Source organism: Miscanthus floridulus, chromosome 7, assembly GCF_019320115.1.
Source record: "Miscanthus floridulus cultivar M001 chromosome 7, ASM1932011v1, whole genome shotgun sequence".
NCBI classification, from domain to species: Eukaryota; Viridiplantae; Streptophyta; class Magnoliopsida; order Poales; family Poaceae; genus Miscanthus; species Miscanthus floridulus.
This window is the reverse complement of record NC_089586.1, coordinates 104088053-104106635: the sequence shown is the minus strand read 5'-3', so window position 1 is coordinate 104106635 and position 18583 is coordinate 104088053. Positions and strand designations below refer to the sequence as shown.

Sequence of the window (18583 nt, the reverse complement as noted above, 5' to 3'; positions counted from 1 at the left end):
CTTAATCTGGGCCCCGGGGGCTATGTAAAGATATAATAGGGGTTATTTTTGTATCATAACGTTTGTGGCCGTCGAGGCCTTTATTTCTGACGTATTTGTGTTTCTTAGTTGTTTTTCTCATGTTTCCGAGCCTTTGCCCTCTGTTGCTTTTGATCAGATTTTGTTTGCAAAACACCCCTGTGGGGCCTAAGCCGTCCCTTGAGCGAGAGGTAGTGAGGGAGTGCCATAGCCCGGGGGCGTAGGCCGTCTCGTGACTCTACCGACCTCTTGCTTAGGAAACGGACCTTGGTCCGGCGAGTCTTTACAAATGATTCGTCAGAACCTGCTTGAGACTTGGTGTAGGAATTTTTTCGAAAAGCAACTAAAAAATGGTGCGTGGGACCTAGGGGGGGTCCCCCCATCTAGCCCCCGAGGGAGGCTTGGTTCTGCTGAGGCAGAGCCGAGTCTCCCTTGTTGTGTTTATTGTACTGTCGAGACCTACGGTGGGCTCGGGGGGTGTCTCGAAAAGTAGAGACCAACTAAAGAGCGCTTTCTAATTGTATTTCGAGAAATGACATATACAATGCTTGGAAATTTAGGGATAAAAGCGACGTAGCTATTCTATGTTCCAAGCGTTGGTGAGGATTTTGCCCTTTTCGTTGGCCAGCTTGTAGGTCCTAGGCTTCAGGACTTGGGTGATGATGTATGGTCCTTCCCATGGCGGGGTCAGCTTGTGGCGACCCTTGTTGCTCTGTGCTAGCCTCAACACCAGGTCGCCTACCTTCAGGTCTCGGCCTCGGACGCGTTGGGCCTGATAGCGCCGCAGGCTCTGCTGATACTTGGCCGAGTGTAGTAGCGCGATGTTTCGGGCTTCCTCCAACTGATCGAGGGCGTCCTCTCAGGTTGTGCGGTTGCTTTGTTCATTATAGGCTTGCAGCCTCGGGGAACCATATTCCAGGTCGGTGGGGAGGATGGCTTTGGCCCCATAGACTAGGAAGAAAGGCATGAACCCCGTGGCTCGGCTTAGAGTGTTTCTTAGGCTCCAGATGACCGACGGGAGTTCGGCGAGCCATTTCTTGCCAAACTTTTTCAACCGGTTGTGAATTCTTGGCTTGAGGCCTTGTAGGATCATGCCGTTGGCACGCTCTACTTGGCCGTTGGTCCTTGGGTGTCCTACGGCCGATCAGGCCACATGGATGTGGTGGTCGTCGCAAAACGTCAGGAACTTTTTGCCGGTGAACTGCGTCCCATTGTCGGTGATGATGGTGTTGGGGACCCCAAACCGCGGACGAGTCGGCCTCGAGCGACACAGAGAATGAGGCCTCGCGCGAGATGGAGATCAGGCTCCTTGCCGAGGCCTCGCGCGATATGGAGAATGAGGCCTCGGCAAGACGGAGATCAGGCTCCTTGCCGAGGCCTCGCGCGAGAGGCCTCGCGCGATACGGAGAACGCGCTTCCTGCCGAGGCCTTCCGTGGAGAGCCTCGGGCGGGGCGGAGACGGCGTTCCTTTGCCGAGGCCTTCCCTGGGGAGCCTCGCGCGAAGCGGAGTTGGCGTCAGGATGCCGAGACCTCCTGCTCGAGGCTCGAGGCGAGTTGGGGGAGGACCCGGTGGGCTTGGCCGTGGCGGGTGAGGGGCCCACGACTTACCTTCTAGCTTTTTCTTTTTTGATGGGGATTTAGCAACCCATTTCGATGTTTTGCTTGGGGTACCCTATTCTAAGATACCCGACACTAGAATTGTGGTAGGTGGCTTGTATTTTTAGTAGACTAGCGCAACACTCGCTTTGCCTCATATTTGTTTAACCGGTTTGTTAAGTGTCGTAGAAAAATTTTATAGACTATTCACCCCTTCTCTAGCCATTAGGACCTTTCAACCTGCTGCGCCCTGTCCCGTCCCCCTGCCTCCGTCGTGCCCGCATAATACGAGAGCCCGCCCACCGCACCCGCGTCACCACGCCGTGATGGCTCTCGCGCGACGGCGATGGCGTAGGCGAGCAGGCTGTTGATCAGGAGTAGCGCAATGAGGACTCACTCCAGGGCCGTGGACGCCAGCGCGTCCTCCGATGCAGCGCTACCACCATAACTGCCGGCACCATAGCTCCCGTGCTAGCTCTCTCTTCCTCGCTCGACCATCCTACATCAAGATCAACTTTTGCAAACAATTCCAACATACGGCTAAAATCGGTGAAACATTTGAAACATACGCTTGCAACATAGCCATCGTAACTTATGCAACATCCGGATAAAAACACTTGCAACATACATCTGAAACAGATTAAATATTTTAAACAAACTCTTGTAACATACCTCTGAAACACTTGCAACTATGCAACATCTAGATAAACACACTTGTAATATACGTGTGAAACAGATGAAACATTTTGACAAACTCTTGCAACATACCTTTGAAACAAGTGCAAAATCTCAATCTACTTTTGCAACATCCATATGAAATAATTGCAACATACCTCAGAAACATCAGAAACACTTAAAACATATATTTGCAACATAGGGGAGGGAAAGGTCGGGGCCGATTGATATCCGGTCGTCGGGGTGGGCTCCGGCGGCGCGCGAGCACCACGAGCACCAGCACCAACGGCATCGCACGAGCACAACCACCACCCACACCGCGCCTTGGCTCGGCCAGGCGAGCAGCGTGCACTACGAGAGAGAGAAGGCGGCGTGTGGCCGGAGAGAGGAGCAAGCGAGCTAGCTGCGTGGGGGTGTGGCACGCGGTTGGAGAAAGCAGCGAGGTGGACTGAGGCGCGGGGCGTCCGGATGGGGCGGACGCCCGTGGCCAAGCATTATTGAAAAAATAAGTAAAATCACAATGGAGGTTTGAAAACTGATGCAATGCAGGAACACATTAGAGCCCCTTACATTTTTTTTTTACATTTTGACATACATCTGTACATTTCTTACTGTTAATTGGGCCGAACAAGTCGATATCTCCCAAATTGAGTTGAGATAACATCTGGGCCTCGTTGGTTCACAAGTTCACCTGATAAGTAGCATTCCACTCAATCAAAAAAAAAAGAAAAAGAAGGAAAGCATGCAAATGGGGCGAACGACTTTTCTTTTTCCGCTATATATACTCCGTAGTTATCTTGTCGCTGCGTTTAGGCTGCACAAGATGGCCAATTTTGGTCTGATGCACCGTGTTCGCATTGAACCGATCGTCGTCGGTTAGGGCGCAAGTGGTCGCACGCGCACGGTACGATCGTACAGTACATGTCGTTGCACGCGTTTCCGCATGCACTGGGAAGAACCAAGAACAAAAATGTGGCCAGTTCCTGCAAGGCTGCAAGATAACGATGATGACGCTTGTAAGGCCGAGATCATGCCATCGCCGCATCGGGGTCACCCTATATATAGCCTAGGCCATGCCCACAACTCGGCGGTGCACGGCTATGCCGAACTCACATCCGAGTCCGACTCGCTGAACGGGCAGTGGCGGCGGCATGGTTTGCTCGCCCGTTCGTGTGTTCTTAAATTCGATTTGATCCGTTTCTTTTTTTATTCGGAACAGTATTTTTTTCTTACAAATTTCTCTAAATTTATCTAAATTCCTTTAGATACCTCTGTGGTTCCTCCAAGCGAACCGGCCCATTGACGGTATTTTTTACGCGGGCGACACGCTGACACTCACGTCCCCGTGTCTCACGGTCTCGGCCACAAAGCAGGAGAGAGATGAGACGCGATGGAGGAATCTCCATCGATCGACCTGCATCGGAATGGTTACAGCTAGAACGTGCGCTGGTGTGTTTTGTAGTGCGTGTTCGACGAACGGATCAAGTTGCCTCGGACCGGCGGTACACACACGGAAAAGAGCAGTAGGAAAAGATGTATCGTAAGCTAATGCACACTTGCACCAAACAATTATTTGTGCCTATGTGTAGTAGTGGAGCTGTGGAGGAAAAGGAGGCAATAAAATACGACAGAACGAAAAGGCCTCACGGATTTCTGAACAGTATTTCATGGTGGCAGCTAATTTCTAAGTACTAGTTTATCATTCCCACGCATGCTAGAACCTTAATAGCATATGTCAGTATTTTAACAATGACAAGAGTGTAATTTAGAGACAAATTTAAGGAGTTACCTTAGGTTATGTTTTCTTAATGATGGGTTGAGTACATGTAAACTTAGGGCCACTTTAGATTACGTTTCATCAGCCTGTTCGTTTGGACGTGGCTTGTCGTAAACGATCATAAATTTTCAGCCGAAACAGTATTTTTCTCTCACACAAACCAGTCAGCAATACTTTTTCATGAACCAGCAACGATATGAACCAGCCAACCGAACAGGCTGCATAATGGTAATGGTATAGGTGGATACTCTCTCCATCCGAGAACTAATGTAATTTTAGCCTCTCATTCTTGTTTCAAAAAGGATGTAATTTTTTACTTTTATAGGCACACCGAATTGATGGCTAGAATAGAGATTTTGGGAAAAACATGTAATTTGAATACAATGTTTCAGATAAAATGTATAACTGTATTTGGAGGACATGTAATTTATTACTATTCTTTATTGATAGAATAGAGATCTTGGTAAAAACATGTCCTCCAATCATTTTCTATAATTAGTTCTCACTAGTACAGAAAGACTTTCAGAGGCACGCGTTTTTTTATTTCAGAAGAGGGCAAGCTATGCGACTGCCCATCTATGAAAATTAAGTGCTTCTCAAAGACTGAAACCCACAATCTACTACTCAGCAATAATACCTTCTTACCACCGCACCATATACTCACTTGTCAGTATATGAAGGATTCTATCTTTTTTTAAAATAAATATTACATAATCTTGCATTAGATATTTTGGCTATTAAATGAACTCAAATGGAAAATGTTTGAACTACAATGTTTTTAATCTTGTCATGATCTATAACTTTGGTATATGATGCGTCATCATCCGAGATAAAAACTTATAAATTTGAATATCAAAATATATGAATTTAAAACAAATAGTCGACACACTAAAAAACTTCAAATAAAAAACCCATCAACAACAAAGTTTGGTATTAAGTATGTGGACATTCAAGGTTGTTTAGAAAATAAAAAATTTCAATTTAAAAAATACATGAACTTAAAACACATATTTAGAACTGTAAACGATTTGAAATAAAAACATTTCAACTGCAAAGTTTTAAATTGTAGTGAGAGCTATATCTATCTCCAAAAATTGTTTTTGTGGTAGTGTCTTCAAATTCTGGATTTCTCGCTAGCTAAAAACAGAGAACGTGATTGGCTCTTTAGAGTACGCACAAGATATAGAAAAACTGTAGGAGAAAAAAAAATATAGAGAATGATTTTTATTTAACTGATTTTAAATGATAATTTAGAGTGTGAGTTTAAGAAAAACTTCTAAAATGCCATTATACTCAACTACCCTATGTTATTATGTGATTACTGAAAGATGAAGTCATACCGCTAATAAAGGCTGCGCGTCTAGTACGTACGTAGTCGAAGATCCAGCAGGTAAAAGATGCACGCTGCTGCAGCTTGAACAGCGACACGCGGTAAAACAGGTAAAATAAAAGCTGCTATGTGCAGGGCATCAGATCATCAGAAAGTGAATCGCGGAACCCTCTGGCCTCATCTCTCAAAAAAGTCAAAAGAAAAAGGCGGCGCTGTCCACTGCTGTCGTTTTATTTTTGTTGCTTTGCAAAGGGCGAAAAAGGTCACACGTACGTATATACATGCACGGGATCTTCTTTTTCTGTCCGCCAAGCAGCAAAAAGCTGCAACTGGCACGCTATAGCTTAAAACGTAAGGAATGGTAACTACAGTTATCTAAGCGTAAAGACAGAATTATTGGATGCTTTGAGCAAAGGAAAACCGATGAATAAAACGTACAGGAATAAGCTAGCTGGAGCAATCTTGTGTGGCCGATCTTAGGATGCTGCATCCCACTAGCTAGTGTATTAACCGCGGTACTTGTGGATCCCCTCTGGCCTTTTCAATCTTTCAAGGTTCGTAAGCGTGTTGGGGTTGTGTTATGCGTGCACAAATGTATCAGTGTCAATTGGCATTGGTAGGTGGAATATATTCTCTTGTTGACACTGTGATTGTTCGAAGTAGTCAGTTCAATTAAGCCAAGTTACTCCTGGCCAGGTGTTTGTTCGTAGAATATATTCTGTTGACAATGTGACAGTTCCAAGTAACCAGTTCAGTTAAGCCACGATACTTCATTCCGGCCAGTATTTCAATCAGAAAATAGGAAAACCAATCTCTTTGTTCTACGACTACGATGTGCATATATCCTATAGCAGAGCAGAGGACCACATCACTTGAGTGAGTGAATGAAGATCTAGAGGTAGAGATCCCAACATGTTCTGCTGGAACTAAAGCAAACACCGGGAGATCTGCCTTTGCACAGCACAATTCCTGTCTGTGTTTTCCCTTCTCCAAAGTACTCCGTACTCTAGTTCTACCAAACAAGAGAGATTCACAAGTACACAGCATGTAGGAGATCCTGACCACCGCTCATTTCTATACTTTCTAGTCACCGCTCCCGTCTACGACGGCGTGGATACGTCGGCCCCCTCGGACCCAAGACGACGACGCACTTGCCGAACGCAGCCACATCACGCCACGGTCCTCTTTGCCAAGGCCGCCATTTTTGTACTACCACTACCAGTCGTGGTGCCATGCCGCTGGCTGGCACGGTCATAAAGCGAGCCACTACGGCTTGCCGCCACCTCCCTTTAAAGCGCCGAGCCCTTTCCCAAAGCCGAGCAGCAGCGACCATCGACCAGCCAGCACCGCCGGCCCCCAGTCCCACAGGCCAAACCCAGTAATCATCACTAGCTAGCTGCGCACTACGCCGAGCATCAGCGGCTGGCAATCGCAGCCGTCCGGCCGGCCATGGCCACCGTGCCGCCAGTGCTAGTCCTGCATGTTCTGCTCGCCGCCTGCGCCGCGGCGGTGGACGCGGCAGCGGCAGGGAGTAGCAAGGTGCCGGCGATCTATGTGTTCGGCGACTCCACGGCGGACGTGGGCAACAACAACTACCTGCCGGGCGGCGACGTGCCGCGGGCCAACTTTCCCCACAACGGCGTCGACTTCCCCACGTCGCGCCCAACCGGCAGGTTCAGCAACGGATACAACGGCGTCGACTTCTTGGGTAAGCTCTCAAGTCTCAATAACAGTTACAGCGCGCCAAGGTCATTTGTGGTTCAGAGTTTTGCGACTCAGTGTTACGAAGGATCGTGTGTGTTGTGTCGAGATGGATTTTGGCTGACAAGCATATTTACAGCTCATAGCTTCTGCCTGCAGCATGCATGATACACTACCGTGCTCATTTTCACCTAGGCCTGTACGGTTAGTCCGGATTCCCCCGGGAATTGTTCCAGATGACGAAAGCCCTTGTTTAGTTGCACCTCAATTTCCAAAAAGTTGCTACAGTACCCGTCACATCGAATGTTTGCGGCCCGTGCATGGAGCATTAAATGTAGATGAAAAGAAAAACTAATTGCATAGTTTAGTGGGAAATTGCGAGACGAACGTTTTGAGCCTAATTAGTCCATGTTTGAACACTATTTGCTAAATAAAAACGAACGTGCTACAGTAGACCCAAAATCCAAATTTCTCCAACTAAACCAGGGCTAAATTAGAAAAGCAATCCGGCTATGAATTATTTCAGGGGTCAAATCCGAGATAACCGAACGAGCCCTTAAATATATATATCTTTCCCCCATCTTAGCACTGGAAGATCTTGGATGGCGCTAGAGTTTGCAGTGAAGACTCGCAGAGTGTCTTTAAAGATTAAACTGACGCTCTAGCGGATTACTAGCTACACTTCCGAATTTCCCGACAAGTTTGAGTTTCAGTGTTGACAACTTACTTTTTTGACAACCTACTGAGCTTTTATTGAAAATTAAAGAACTATTTACAACTTACTTATATGACAGAGAAAACAAGCGTCATAAAAAAAAAAAAAACTCCGACCTCCGGTCATCTTTATATGACGTTTTGGACAGCAGAGTAGTAGAACTGCAACCAAACCAAAATAGCCGTCAGAAAACGTCCTTCAAAGTTGGCTGGAGCCTGGAGGTGCGTATGGAATTTGGCCGGAATCGGATATTTGGTGTCGCTAGAAACGTCATTCAAAGTTGAATGGAGGGAGTGCAGTAGTATATATGAGTCTAATTCATTGGCCAAAGTGACGGCAGGAAACATTAAACCGATAAACTATAAATATTGTTGAAATCGCCAAACCAAACTGTGTAAGCTGCTATATACGTAATAAATTGTCGCTCAACTGCTCTGAACATTTGCTGAGCACCTTTGATGTTCGCCAAACCAAACTGTGTAAGCTGCTATCGACCTTTTTCCTGAGCACCTTTGAGACGATAAAATCTAAACTGTCGCTCAACTGCTCTGAACATTTGCTCTTGTCAATCCTTTAGTTGTTGTCTGCAACTACAACTAGGAAACAGAACAGTTTCGAAAATGATTGTAGAGTATTCTTCAAGTTCTGAGAACACGAGAACTGCAGCGAGCAGGAGAATCGTGTTGTGAACATGTTCATCTGGTGCTAAAACTAAAACTAAAAGGCTTTGGTTCAACTCTACCAGCTGTGAACATGGGCTTCAAGCGCAGCCCGCCGCCGTTCCTCGCCGTGGCCAACAAGACCAACAAGCAGGTCTTCAGAGGTCTCCTGGGAGTAAACTTCGCCTCTGCAGGATCAGGCATTCTCGACACAACAGTAAGCCACTCGTGACCAGAGTTACCGTGCACGTTTACTTTCCTGCACGGGCACTGCAACTGCAAGCAAAGATGACACACGTGGATGACTCTGTTCGTGCAGGGGAGCTCCATCATCCCGCTGAGCAAGCAGGTGGAGCAATTCGCCGCCGTGCAGCGCAACATCTCCTCGCGCGTCGGCAACGGGGCTGCCGCCGACGCCCTGCTGTCGCGGTCCCTGTTCCTCGTCAGCACCGGCGGCAACGACCTGTTCGCCTTCTTCTCGCGGAACAGCACGCCGTCGGACGCCGACAAGCAGCAGTTCGTCGGCAACCTCGTCGCGCTGTACCAGAACCATGTGAAGGTACGTCGCCGCGCCGCCCCGTTCTCTCTGAACCATGCATGACCCGCCGAGAAACCTCGCTGAAACGAAACGTGTGTTGCGGCCGGCCGGCCGGCCGGCCGGCGGCGGTTGAATCAGGCTCTGTACGTGCTCGGGGCGAGGAAGTTCGCGGTGATCGACGTCCCGCCGATCGGGTGCTGCCCCTACCCGCGGAGCCTGCACCCGCTGGGCGCCTGCATCGACGTCCTCAACGAGCTGGCGCGCGGGTTCAACAAGGGCGTCAAGGCCGCCATGCACGGCCTCAGCCTGAGCTTCCAGGGGTTCAGGTACTCCGTCGGGAGCTCCCATGCCGTGGCGCAGAGCATCATGAAGCACCCTCAAAGGCTGGGTACGTACGTACGTACGTGTTGCCCCTGAACAGCTAACTGATCGATGCGGTTCAGGCTTGAGAGGATCGTCGTGTCCGCCGGGTGCCCGGGTTTGACGTGAAATTTGAAACTGACGTGCACTCGTGCAGGGTTCAAGGACGTGACGAACGCGTGCTGCGGGTCGGGCCGGTTCAACGGGGAGTCCGGGTGCACGCCCAACGCGACGCTGTGCGACAACCGGCACGAGTACCTGTTCTGGGACCTGCTGCACCCGACGCACGCCACCTCCAAGCTCGCCGCCGCCGCCATCTACAACGGCTCGCTCCACTTCGCAGCGCCCATAAACTTCAGGCAGCTGGTGGAAGACGACCGATACTAGGTAGCAGCGGAGCACGAGGACGTACTACCCGTGCGACGTGTACCGTTGCTGCTGCTTACGCCATAGATTTACGGCCGTGTGTGTCTGTGTTGGTGATATTGGTGTGTAGGACAATGGATATGCATGGCTGTGTTCATTCATTATATGTTTCTTGTGGTTTAGATGACGATGGCGGCGTAGTTTGGACTCTGAGATAACATGTCACCTCTCGTGCCCTCTGTGATAATCTGAACGAATCGTTACGCGTCCTCGACTAAAATTCCAGAGAATCCAGAAATACCCGTAAGAGCCAAGAGCGTCACGCTCACGCCCTTGGATTGGATGCAGCTAGATCCGAGCGCAAGCTCTAAGCATGTCGGTACATTCCTGCAAGCCATGCGTGCCGTTCTTCGTCCCTGCCGATATGTCCTAAGCTGCTGCACCAGTTGTGCATCTGTCGCGACGTCGCTGTTGCCTCCGAGGCGCTACCGGTCTAGGCCATCTGGACTTGTTCAAACACATTACAACATTCTCAGCCGTTTTGTTCCGCGAATACGACACATTTGCAGCCTTAGATTGGATGAAAACGGCCTGCAGATGATTCCACATAACGTTCTTTGCATTGCATCGACAGATGTAACAACATTGTTGTACTGTCTATGCTGGGTTTTAATAATCGGCATGCATCGGGATTGGGGACAATTCCATTCCAGAATCCAGAGCATGTTGGCCAGCTAGTGGATGATAATTCTACGCTGGTCTTCGTTAATTTCTGATGGAACCTGTGCATCCTGTCACAGTATATATCTATAAAGCGAAATACACCGGTGGCCCTTTAACTTGTCGGCCTGTGCCAGTTCGGTCCACGAACTTGTAAACGCGGAAAATAGGTCCCTGAACTTGTCAGGTTGTTCACCGCAGGCCATTTCCCATCCAGCGCGGCCCCTAGGCGACGTGACAGCGCCAGCGTGGCGGACGAAGCACGTGAGCCGCACGTTTCAATACTGAACGCAGGTGACAATATGTATCTAGGCCCATCTGCCTCGTCAAATCTCCAAAATCATGTCTTCTCCTCTTCGAGTTCATCGTGCTGGGGGCGAGGTGGCGGCGGGGGCGAGGCGGCTTGCGACGGAGGCAAAAGTCGGCGACTTTGCAAGATTCTGTGGAAGAGCAACGACGAGACGTACCTGGGGAGCGCAGGTTTCTGTCGCGATCGCGGTGAATCTGCGGCATGACGCCGTGCCTACGACCGGAAGGGGAACCACCGCCGGACTACGGTTAGTCAATCGAAGCTCAAAACCTTCTTATTAGTGCCTTTAGGATGTGGTGGTGTGCATGTACTTGTTCCTAGTGTAGTCCAAATTTGTTTGTTTTGGTGGCTAGGGTTTAGGGTTCCTGGTGTAGCCTAAATAAATCAAGTAGTAATGAGCATCATTTGGTTCAATGTAGGCGATGCTGAGAACAAGTTCACTGTTGAGGTGCACCACTGTGGTTTCTTTGTTGGTCAGGATTCGAATAAGGCTTTCATTGATGGAAAGTGAACTGGTTTGACCATTGTGAGGTAGATACCTGGTCTCCATTGTGGTTCTTGGATTTTGTTGATGAGTTGAAATGTCCTAAAATAGATGCTCTAAAGATATACTGGTTGCTTCCTGGAATGGATCTTGCTCGTGGACTTAGGGTGATTGAGTCAGATTCAGAGACATTGGTGATGACTGACATTGTTGATAGGGTGAACAACCTCATTGTCTATTTTGATCATGATAACATGCCTGGCGTAAACTAGGATGACATAGTGGCAAACCCAATTGCTTCACTGCCCGAAGTAATCAGCCTAGCCAAGGGATGATTTGTTGGGAAGGAAGAAGGAGAAGAACTGCCACCATTTGAAATGGAGCAGGATTCAGTGCAGCATGATGTGCATGGAGATGATGGTGACAGTGAAGATGACTATGATTTCAGTGATAGTGATTATGATTTAGAGAGAGATGATGATATTTTTGTGGACTATGTTGATGAGGATGTCACAGAGGAGACTGGCAGCAAAGGGCAGCAAAAAGGTAAGGGCAAGAAGGCTGTTGGTAGCAAACTGAAGGAAAAAATGTTTCATCTTTGGCTATTTATGGAGAGGAGTCAACAGATGAATCTGAGCTAGAATTGTCAGAATCTGATGAAGAATGACAAGGTCTAAGGTTTAAGTCATTCAGAAGTGAAGACATAGACAATCCCATCTTCAAAGTTGGCATGATATTTGAATCAGTTGAGATGCTCAGGAAGGCTATCACAAAATATAGCATGAAGCAGAGGGTAGAGATCAAGATGCCCAGGAATGAGAAGAAAAGGTTGAAGGCTCATTGTGCAGATGGGTGTCTTTAGAATTTGTATGCTTCAAGTTATAGCAGGACTCAGGGGTTGATGATCAAAACTTATCATGGGCAGCACACTTGCCAAAGGAAGTGGACATTGAAGAGATGTACCTTAAAGTGGCTTGCTCATACATACTTAGAGTCCTTTCGGGCAGACCAGAAGATGACACTAACTAACTTTGCAAGGACAGTCTAGAAGGAATGGAATCTGACACCCCCAAGAACTACACTTGCTAGGGCCAGGAGACTTGCTATGAAGGTGATCCTTGGTGATGAAGAAAAGCAATACAATAAGTTGTGGGATTATGCACATGAATTTAGAAGAAGCAATCTAGGGAGCACTTTCTATCTTAATCTTGCTGAAAACCTATTCTCATCCTTGTATGTTTCTTTAGATGCCTGCAAGAGGGGATTCCTAGCTGGTTGTAGACCTATAATCTGCCTAGATGGTTGCCACCTTAAGACTAAGCATGGCGGGATAATATTCACTGCAATTGGAATTGATCCAAATAACTGCATTTATCCAATTGCATTTGGAGTTGTAGAAGTTGAGTCTCTGGCTACTTAGGAGTGGTTCTTGGAAACATTAAAGCAAGACCTAGGCATTGCTAGATTGCTGTCATGCAGTGTTCACAAACAAGCAAAAGGCAACTTGAAAGGACCTAGGATGCCGCCTAGAGGGGGGGTGAATAGGCGTTTCTGAAAAATCAACACCTTTAAAAGCGGAAACGATTAGTAATAGGAGTTTCCAAAATGGAAACTCCAAACCAAAGTAATACCACCCCTCACAAGTTAGCCACAAAGTATATAAAAGATACTAGATAAACCTAGGGAGCCAAACAGTGGCAACCAAAGAGTTGAATCAAAATGCACTAGTCAGTTAATGTCGGAAGTCCCGACAGTTTGGGTCAGAACTTCCGACGTGTCAGAAGTCCCGACGTTTGGGTCAGAACTTCCGACGTGTCAGAAGTCCCGACAGTTTAGGTCAGAACTTCCAACGCAAACTGTCAGCACTTCCGACCCCTACGGGAAATGAACTACAAGTGCTAAAATGAACTTTGTGATGCCGATGACTTACAAACCCACTTCCTAGTGGTAAGGTAAGGTGTTGGGTCACTCTCTTGACGTTGATAAGCCACCACTCCGTAGATCGAGTCCCAAACCCTAAGAAATAGCTAGAGAGAGGGAGACAACCAAATATAAGTAATTTCGAGCAAATCACAACAACAACAAGCACGCGGGAGACAAGAATTTATCCCGAGGTTCGGTAGCCCCACAAAGGAGCACCTACGTCCTCGTTGTTGAGGTGACCACTTTGGTCGGAGTCTCTTCCACCTCCTTGCCTCACTCAAGGATACCACAAAGGTCACTTGAGTTTCTTCACTAGAAAACAAGGGTAATACAAACTTCCCAAGGCTCTTCCACAAGATGGAAGCTCTTGGACGACGCCTCGCCGGCTAGGGGAAAATCCCCAAGAGTAACAAATGCAAATCAAACCGGCTTGACGAAGAAATCAAGTGCTCAAGCTTGCTCAAAGTGTTTTTCTCACTCAATCCACTCTCCAATCACTCAAACCCTTTAGGAATTGAAGTTGGAGGCAAAGGAGAGAAGAGTGGCGAGCCTAGAATGCTTGGGGGCTGTTTTGGCCGAGTGTTTGTTGCAATGAAATGAGTGGGCAACGGTTAGAAATGAGGAGAGGGGTATATATACTCCAAGGCAAAATCTAACCGTTCAGATCTACGTCGGGAGTTCCGACGCAGATCTCGGGATTTCCGACGTATGAAGAAAACACTGTTCATGCGAGGTCAAAGTCCACTTGAGACAGCCAACGTCGGGACTTCCGACGAACGTCGGGACTTCCGACGAACGTTGGGACTTCCGACGGTCGGAACTTCCGACAAACGTCGGGACTTCCGACGTGCACAGTCAGCAGGTCAGTAGAACCATCGATGCCGGGACTCCCGGCTTGGGTCGGGACTTCCGACTGTCGGGAGTTCCGACTCACGTCGGGACTTCCGACATCCACAGTCATCGCACAGGCAGTGACTGGGAGTCAGCACTTCCGGCAAGAGTCATGACTTCCGACTGTCGGGAGTTCCGGCTTACGTCGGGACTTCCGACACCGACAGTCACAGAAAATTATTCTATGTGCTCGTGAAGTGCTAGAGTGTCTCTCTTTTGATTTAATTATTATGCTTGAGCACTCTATCTTCCTTAGACCACCTAAACTTGCATCCCTCTTAATAGTACGGCATACCTATTAACTCAAGATCAAAGGAAAAACAAAATTAAACCTTTTGAGTTGATCTTCTTTAAATTGATGCCGTGTCTTTCAATCTTCATCAAGTGAGGGTGCCAACATGTCAATATTGAACTTTTCACTTGAGCATAGCCATCTTGAGCATGTGACTTGATTCCATTCATCAAATATGAATAACTCCAAATGCATCAAGTCACTTTAATCAACTTGTCCAATATAGATTTGATCCTTCACATCAATATGACCATCTTAGCTTGATTAGTACCTCAACTAAATGCAAGTACTTTCTTCTTCACCCTAGCTAGGTTCTTCGGCCGCCAAGCCGTCGCTTGCCCTTCACCCTTGCTTAGTACCTCGAAGCCTTTCCTTGCTATCTTCACCATCTCAAGCCATTAAGTCACATCTTGTGTTGAATCATTCATTCATATGTATTATTATCTTTTTCATTTCAATTTAGCAAGCTTCAAATATGAGACCAATCCATATGCAATCCCTTATGTCTCATTAATTAAATCTTACAAGCTTGCTTTCACATAGAACATGGAAATCCCATAATAAATAAGCCTTTGCATGAATTCTATTTGCATTGTTGTCTTGTGCTTGAACTAGATTGTTTACACAATAACACATCATTTTGGCTTTCATTAAGTACCTGTGAGATAACCTATTACCTGTCCATACTTAGCAAACAGGTTAGTTCTTTAATCACGTTGTCATTCAATCATCCAAAACTCACTAAAGGGCTATATGCACTTTCAATCTCCCCCTTTTTGGTGATTGATGACAACTTGATTAAAGCTTACAAAATGATATAAACATTTAAACTTTTGGGTTCAATGATTTATGAGAGGCTCCCCCTTAATATGTGCTTATGATTAGAATTCACAAAATGACCTCAAATGTCAATTGCACATACTAAAACATATAGGAGACTCCCCCTAAATCATTGCATCCGTGGGGTGCATGTGTGTGACAAAGTTAAACCGTGATGCATATGACAAGATATATCACACAAGAATAAATATAAAGGCATCACATCAAATATTTTCATTCTAGCATGCATAGTCCTTATGAAAATAAATATAACACATGTAATTCACACATAGCACTCATTACACATTTTCTCAAGTCTAGAAACCACCGATATATAAAAAAGATCATATCTCAAGAGATACATAGATAAAGCATAAGTGAGTCTCATCTCTCACATGATACAATCTATCTCAAATCCAAGATACATCAATGACGCTCAAAAACAAGAAACGACAGCCTGTAGTACATATCTTCAGGTACAAAGATAAGCAAATGAGACTATCCTGAAGCTTTAATCAGTCTCTCTCCCCCTTTGTCATCTGTCACCACAAAGGTCCAACAATGACATACTAAGGACAAAGGGGCTACAAGCTGTCACACAAAGCACAAAGGGTGCTTAAGGTTCAAACTTTGTACTAATCTCTCTCTTTGTATTAAACTCTCCCCCTTTGTCATCTTAAAGAGGTTGTACTTGTCATTTGTTTGCAATTCAAAATAGATCAAGTACATGGGTTTACTAGCTCATGAACCAACTCATACACTAACCACTAGATTATATAATCATTCAAGCAATAGTGGTATTCTATGAGTCTAAAAATTTTCATTTGTAATGCATGATCCTATAAGCATGTACTATATGCACTTAACCGCATACTAGTAAGGGATGAAAAATGATCATACACAATACAATGATACCTTTGCTATATTGGAGAGGAAGATAGTCATATAGATTTCAATTCATTTCTCCAATAGAACCATGAAGTCTAATTATAAGCTTGGTGAAGACTAATAGATACCAATTCTTTGAATTCCTATTCTTCACCCATATGAATTGAGAATCACTAATGATCAAGTGCACTCTTCTTGTTGTGGTGGGCTTGCTTCTTCTTTGATCATTGCTTGCTTGAGAGAACTAAAAGATGCACCACTTGTAATACCACTTGAAATTTCATGACTTATTCTCTTTTGGGTGTTGCTTGCTTTCTAGACCAATCTCTTGATTTTCTTCAACCAAGTACCTCAAATGTCCCTTTAGATTACCACTTTGATTTTAGCCATCCAAGCCTAGGATAAAGTGACCTCTCTCCAAAGAACCATCATTGATACTCACTTGAAATAACTTAAAAGAAAATCACTTGATCCACTTGAAAGATTTTGTTTGATTGATCCATATTGTTGGACTTAATTTGATGAATAACTTTGAATCCTTCTTTAAGTCCTTTTCTTTATACTTGTTTAAGTCCTTTTCTTTCTATCAAAAGATCTCCAATTATCACTAGAACTTAAACTCCATCTTTATCTTCATCTTGGTCTTGATCTCTAGCTTGAGTACCAAATGTGTACCAGATACACTCTTCAAACAAATTGTCTTGTACTCATCATTTGTCATACTTCTATCTCAAACCAAAACCAAAACAAAGGTACTTCAATCACTTATAGATATGATTCTAATTTGAGGACCTTTGAATCTAAGTGACTTTTGATCAATCCAATAATTGTCACTTTCCTAACAGATTCTGTACTCTTCAAAGAATAAATCATATCTCCCAAAGTACATATCCAAAAACCACGAAATTTGGTGAAGATGTGACACACTAAGTCTTCTAGTAGCTGTAAAAAATTTGAGCTTCTTTTGACTTCTATCTTGCTACCAGATTTCACATCTTTCCACACTGCTACATGCTGAAAACTGCTGCACTATAGCTGATAAAATCTACTCCAAATCCGAAGTATCACTTATCCAAATCTCATGAAGTTTGCACAGCAACTAATACCATAAGTGTAGAGCATGTAGACCAAATTTCAAGCCAATACAAATAGATTTGGTTACTCAAACATGTTTATGATCACTGCTACCTCAGATTTTTAATATTGGACATATTTCAATAATTGAGCTATTTTTCTCCAATTTGAACCAAACTTAAAATCAACTTGTTTGAATACTCTCACAAGATATATGTCCATTCAAACCACTTACTAGAAGAAATCTTATGAACATATCCAATCAAACCAACTTCAAACTTGATTACTTAAGCATTTAATCCATTCAAACATCTCATAGCAAGCAACATATGCATATATATCCAATTCAATTAACTCATATGCACCCAAATAAACTTTGATCAACAAGAGATATACCTTAATAGCTTATGATCATCTTTGCAAGCTTCAACTCCACTTATTTGCAGGCATTCAAATATATCAATAAATTCCCACAACTTGAATATGACACTTGTATGTTGATAGCATATGGACTTCACTCAATTTTGACTTGGCATTGGGATAGAATTGCACTAGGTTTTAATACTTGACTCAACATAAGATGAACAATAATAATTTCATTGAATCAAATCTCCAATGCCATGGTACCTACAAACGATCATCCACTTTTCGATGGTACCCAAACTAGTTTGGGTCCTCTCATGTTAGATGCAACATACTTAGGCATAGCCTTAGTATAAATAGCGGAATTTTTTGCAATACTAACCAATAAGGTACAATAACAAACCTTCCTAGGCATAATATTTGCATCAATTGAAATAGGCTTAGGATTCTCACTTAGGGGACATGAATTAGCCAAGAATTGATTTTCTCTTTTTCGAATATTTGGCAAAATTATGATTTTCAAAAACTTGAGAGAGATTTTAGACGGACATAGGGATTTTTATGGACTTGAGAGAACCATGTCACATGAGATTAGGCAAATAATCAACCAAGGGTAGCAATAATCACAATATGACATGACTAGGTCACAAAGACCCAAAAACCACATGATTTTCAAAAACCACACCACCTACACATGCTAGTTAGGGATTTTGAAAAACATCTATCCTATATCACACAAATGCACACACTAGCATATAAAGGGCCTTAGATGCACTTACAATGCATGTATGTAAATACATACCTTTGTCTTGAGCCCACAATATCACGACTGAGATAATACATGGCATGACAACATCATGTTGACCTCACTTGTCAAATAATCATACCATATATGAAATCAATTTTCATCCAAAGGACTACAAATAATACTAGATAAATTTGTTAGTCCACAATATCACCACTGAGATAATACATGGCATGACAACATCATGTTGACCTCACTTGTCAAATAATCATACCATATATGAAATCAATTTTCATCCAAAGGACTACAAATAATACTAGATAAATTTGTTAGTCCACA

The 18583-nt window shown here is 44.9% G+C and overlaps 1 protein-coding gene across 1 annotated transcript; it reads left to right on the top strand.

Moving 5' to 3' along the window:
• Positions 1 to 6524: 6524 nt before the first annotated feature.
• LOC136464080 (GDSL esterase/lipase At5g55050-like) lies at positions 6525 to 9899 on the top strand. Its single transcript, XM_066463039.1, has 5 exons — positions 6525 to 7104; positions 8558 to 8688; positions 8791 to 9030; positions 9148 to 9397; positions 9527 to 9899. Exons 1-5 carry the CDS (start codon positions 6846 to 6848, stop codon positions 9754 to 9756), a joined length of 1110 nt encoding a protein of 369 aa, XP_066319136.1. The 5' UTR covers positions 6525 to 6845; the 3' UTR covers positions 9757 to 9899.
• The last annotated feature ends 8684 nt before the right edge of the window (positions 9900 to 18583 follow it).